The sequence below is a fragment of the Lactuca serriola genome, chromosome 5, assembly GCF_051521515.1.
Source record: "Lactuca serriola cultivar US96UC23 chromosome 5, Lser_US96UC23_V15, whole genome shotgun sequence".
Taxonomy (NCBI): domain Eukaryota; kingdom Viridiplantae; phylum Streptophyta; class Magnoliopsida; order Asterales; family Asteraceae; genus Lactuca; species Lactuca serriola.
The window spans coordinates 312160084-312164147 of record NC_136412.1 but is presented as its reverse complement, the minus strand read 5'-3'; the positions used below and the strand labels follow the sequence as shown (position 1 = coordinate 312164147).

Here is a 4064-nt window from a genome sequence, read left to right as displayed (position 1 = left end):
TAATTTTACAAAATCACATCCAATCTATAAAAGATAAAATAATAATGTTCATCAAGATTACATTTAACTTGAAGTGAATGTAATCTCACATAATAAAATAAAGTTGCTGGATTGCAAAAGACGTCTGATTTTTTGTTTATTAATCATCAAAAGTTGGATAAACAAACGCTTCGAGTTTTTGTTTTAGAAGTATAACTAAATTGAAAATAATTACGGGCACTTGTTTCAACAAGAAAAACTAGTTACACACTCAAACCCAACGAACTTCTAATTGACTTTATCCTTTATCCGACAATATTGTCTTAAAACCTACAAATTTAAGTCTTTAGCAACAAGAAAAACTAGTTATCCACAAGACCACAACCTTAAATGATCAAGACATTATGCCGTTGCCATTTTTGTACCCTCCTCATTATTAACAAGGCTTTCCTTCCTTTCACCATCATTATTCACTCCATCTTTTGTTGCCATTTTTGTACCCTCATTATTTACAAGGCTTTCCTTCCTTTCACCATCATTATTCACCCCATCTTTTCTCTGCACAATATAGATAGAGGTTTTATTTTCCAAGCATATTTAATTATTTATTTTGTATAATTTAATCAAGATACATTAAAGTCACTATATTTTGATCATTTTGTGGTTTAAGCACTATATATTATTTTGATCAATAAAAGTCACCCTTTTTCAAAGAAATTTCACTATGTAACCACCCATTTACAACTAATTAGAAGGTTATAAACTGATCACACATTACTTTTCATTCACCTACGTGACATCATATGTGGTTCATGAAATAATATTTTACTTTCTAAAATGATTTTTTTTTGCAAATTTTGGAGGTTATACGCATATCACGTTAGGTACACAAGAAACCATGTTAGTTTTAACACATGTTAAACATACAATAGATTGTCATAGTGGTCGCATATAAGATTTTTCAAAAATATATAGTAGCTAGTTAAGAAACAAAAAAAAAATCAAAATATAATGACTTAATGTATATTGTGGTTGGTTTTAAAACTAAAAAACAATTTGTTTGAAATTTAAATATACAAAAGTGTCAACGAATGCACACCTTGAAAGTAACTCCCACAGATATATCGCCGGTGTAAGATTTGTCCTCCCGGACCACCCTGTATTTCCGACTTCCGAGCTTTGCATCCCCTTTCTCCATCCCCATTAAAACAACATCCTTTACATGAATCCTATATATACACCCATTCAATCCAATGTAATTAGTCACATATCTTATGCTAAAGCAAAGCTTATATAAATAAAACTAAAACAAACAAAATAATAAATTAGTCTTTAACGTTCTTACGTAGCATCACCAACATATCCATCATCGGAAAGTTTATGTTTGTCCATGACACGAAACACAAGCTTTTGATCCAACTTCTTTTCATCCATGGGATAGTCAACCACAAACTCGAACTTTTGTTCCCATATGGATTTCTTCCCTTTTCCTACATTAATTCCAATTATTCCAACCTTTTCATTTCAACAAATGCAATAAAAACAATGAAAACATTATTCGACATACTTAATTAAGCCCTACCTTGAGCGACTTTGCTTACGCGTTTTTTATCCCCGTATTCAACACATACATATGGTCTATTAACAGCCGAAGTACTACAGCAAACTACACAACCTGAAATCATAAACAAAAACAAAAACCCACGTTAGGAATTGAAGTTCCAGTTCCCTTATAACTCAGTTGGTAAATTCAGTATACTGGTGTTCGATCTTACCGAGAAACCTTTTTGCTCTAATGCCTTCGGAATCCACTAGCATCACCTCCAATACGCCACCACCTGCCATCGTTATATTTCTCTATCTTCGGACACACTGTCAACACTAGTCTTGATATCAATCACTAATCAAAGAAGAGAGAAGATAATTTGCAGATTTTGAAGAGAGAATATTTATATAACGTCAATGGAGGAAGTTACGGAGACGGTGGTGCTAGCGTGTTTGACGTCTTGTTGTAAGTCGTCACGTTGAATAAGAAAAGGAAAGCCATCGGAGTTGGAGTTGGCTTACTATACGCATTGAATTTAAAAAGTGAAGGTAGTGATTGAGGACTTATGCATGTAGGCTGGCTGTAAACGATTCAACTTGTACTAGAAGATACTAATATAATGTGATGGAGTGGTTGGATGAAACATGTGCAGTTTTTTTTTCCAATTTATATAACTATTGAGTTTTCTTTTTATAATTAAGAGTCAATTCTAAATCTTGTCTAGTGTATAATACTTTTAATTGTTTTTAATATTAGTTTAACATTAATAATTTATAATGATTTAGCGACCATTTCTCAGTTTCGTTTAAATCAGAACGTTAGGTATCGCGACGTTAAGAGTTTTGGTCTTTTAATAATCTTTCAATGTATAGTATATAATTTTTTTTTATTTTGAGGAAGATTACAAGCATCTTAAACTTGGGATTAGTAAGACCTTAATAATTCGACACAAGTGTATTAAAGTGTTCATAATAGTAGTTTTTAGGAGTTTTTCGATCTAATAAGCTAATGAACTTTGAAAAGGCTATTGTAAAAAGTTTTTCAAACACATTTTGTTTTCAAACTCTTGCCATGTGCTTTTTTAATGAGTTTATCCAATAAGTTTCAACCAATTATAGATAGACAATTTATACGAACAACACATAAATAAGCAAATTTAAATAACTCTCGTATTAAGGAGATATAATGACTTTTTGTGAAAAAAATTCACTAATAAAATGGATGATCCTAGTTAATAGTCGTTGATTTGTTTGTTAATATATTAGCCTTTGTGTATTAGCCCAGTTTTTGTATATCAGTAGCTTATCATATCCGGTCCTTGTGCCTTATTGTTTGTATTTATATTCATTGTATTGTACATTCAAGGTAATGAGAATATATGAATTCCATTCCACATCATGGTATCAGAGAAACCCTCTTAAATTTTCTTATTTCCCTCCCTCTTTCCTTATACAAGCGGACAGCCACCATCTCCCACATCTAAACCCTAATTTCTAGCTCCTTCTCACCACCATGGTTGCCCCTAACCCGCCTCACAAAGTATTTTGTGTTACAAATATAAGACTGATGTCCCTCTCATCCTTAATCTTGAAAGTTTGAACTATGATTCTTGGCGAGCATTATTCACCACACATTGTGAAGCTTACGGTGCCATATAACATATTGATGCGTCATATGATGATATGAATCATATGATGATATGAATCGAAGGGGAATCAACTACAACCGGAAAAAGGCGGATGTTGTTGTAAAAGGAAGGATTTATTCCACCCTTTCACAAAACCTACTCAATATGATTCTCAAGAAAGAAACGCTTGCTCGACAAATTTGGCTCAACGTTGAGAGACTTTTTCGTGATAACAAAGACACGAGGATTTTAAATTTTCTGAGTAACAACTTTTTCAATTAAACCCCCATCCTTGATTGGTTAAGTAGAAAATTTTCCATTGCAATTTTAAGAGAAGCCAACGAGCAAGACCAACAAATTGCCCATTTGTTGTTCTTGCGAGTTAAGCTCGCTAATGGTGTATCCGGGTCAGCCGACCAGCCTAGCCCAATACCGTCCCGTAAATAACGGCCTAGTTGGCAATAGGTTCATACCGACTCAGTTGACTGCAATCCACCCCACAAATCGACAAAAGACAACTGTTGGAGATTGACCCAAAGGAAATATCAAAGCATAATGGATGAGAAACAATATACGAGACATATCCCAAACTCATGTATACATAAAATCTTGGCAATAAAATATAAAGGTTGTACATAACCAGTTGGTTGTCTTTACCCCGCATAATAAAGAAAGACCAGACAAAACCAAATACCCAAAAATAAAAAAGGGCCTATAAAAACCCTTGAAGAATAAACATGAAGGTAAAAGGAGGACTCTTTGCAATTCATTTTGTAAACCTCATATGACTTTTAGCTTAGGCATTGGAGAGTAACACTTGGGTCCAACCCTCGGTGTGGCTTTCTAACCTAGAGTTGTCCACTTTTACAACTTATCTTCTGGAATACGTGTTGGGAAAGGGATGAGGAACAC

The 4064-nt window shown here is 33.5% G+C and overlaps 1 protein-coding gene across 1 annotated transcript; it reads right to left on the bottom strand.

Moving 5' to 3' along the window:
• Positions 1-200: 200 nt before the first annotated feature.
• LOC145054952 (elicitor-responsive protein 1-like) lies at positions 201-1974 on the bottom strand. Its single transcript, XM_079003224.1, has 5 exons — positions 1755-1974; positions 1562-1654; positions 1325-1469; positions 1079-1208; positions 201-537 (listed from the first exon to the last, which is right to left on the bottom strand). Exons 1-5 carry the CDS (start codon positions 1822-1824, stop codon positions 382-384), a joined length of 594 nt encoding a protein of 197 aa, XP_078859350.1. The 5' UTR covers positions 1825-1974; the 3' UTR covers positions 201-381.
• Positions 1975-4064: the final 2090 nt, after the last annotated feature.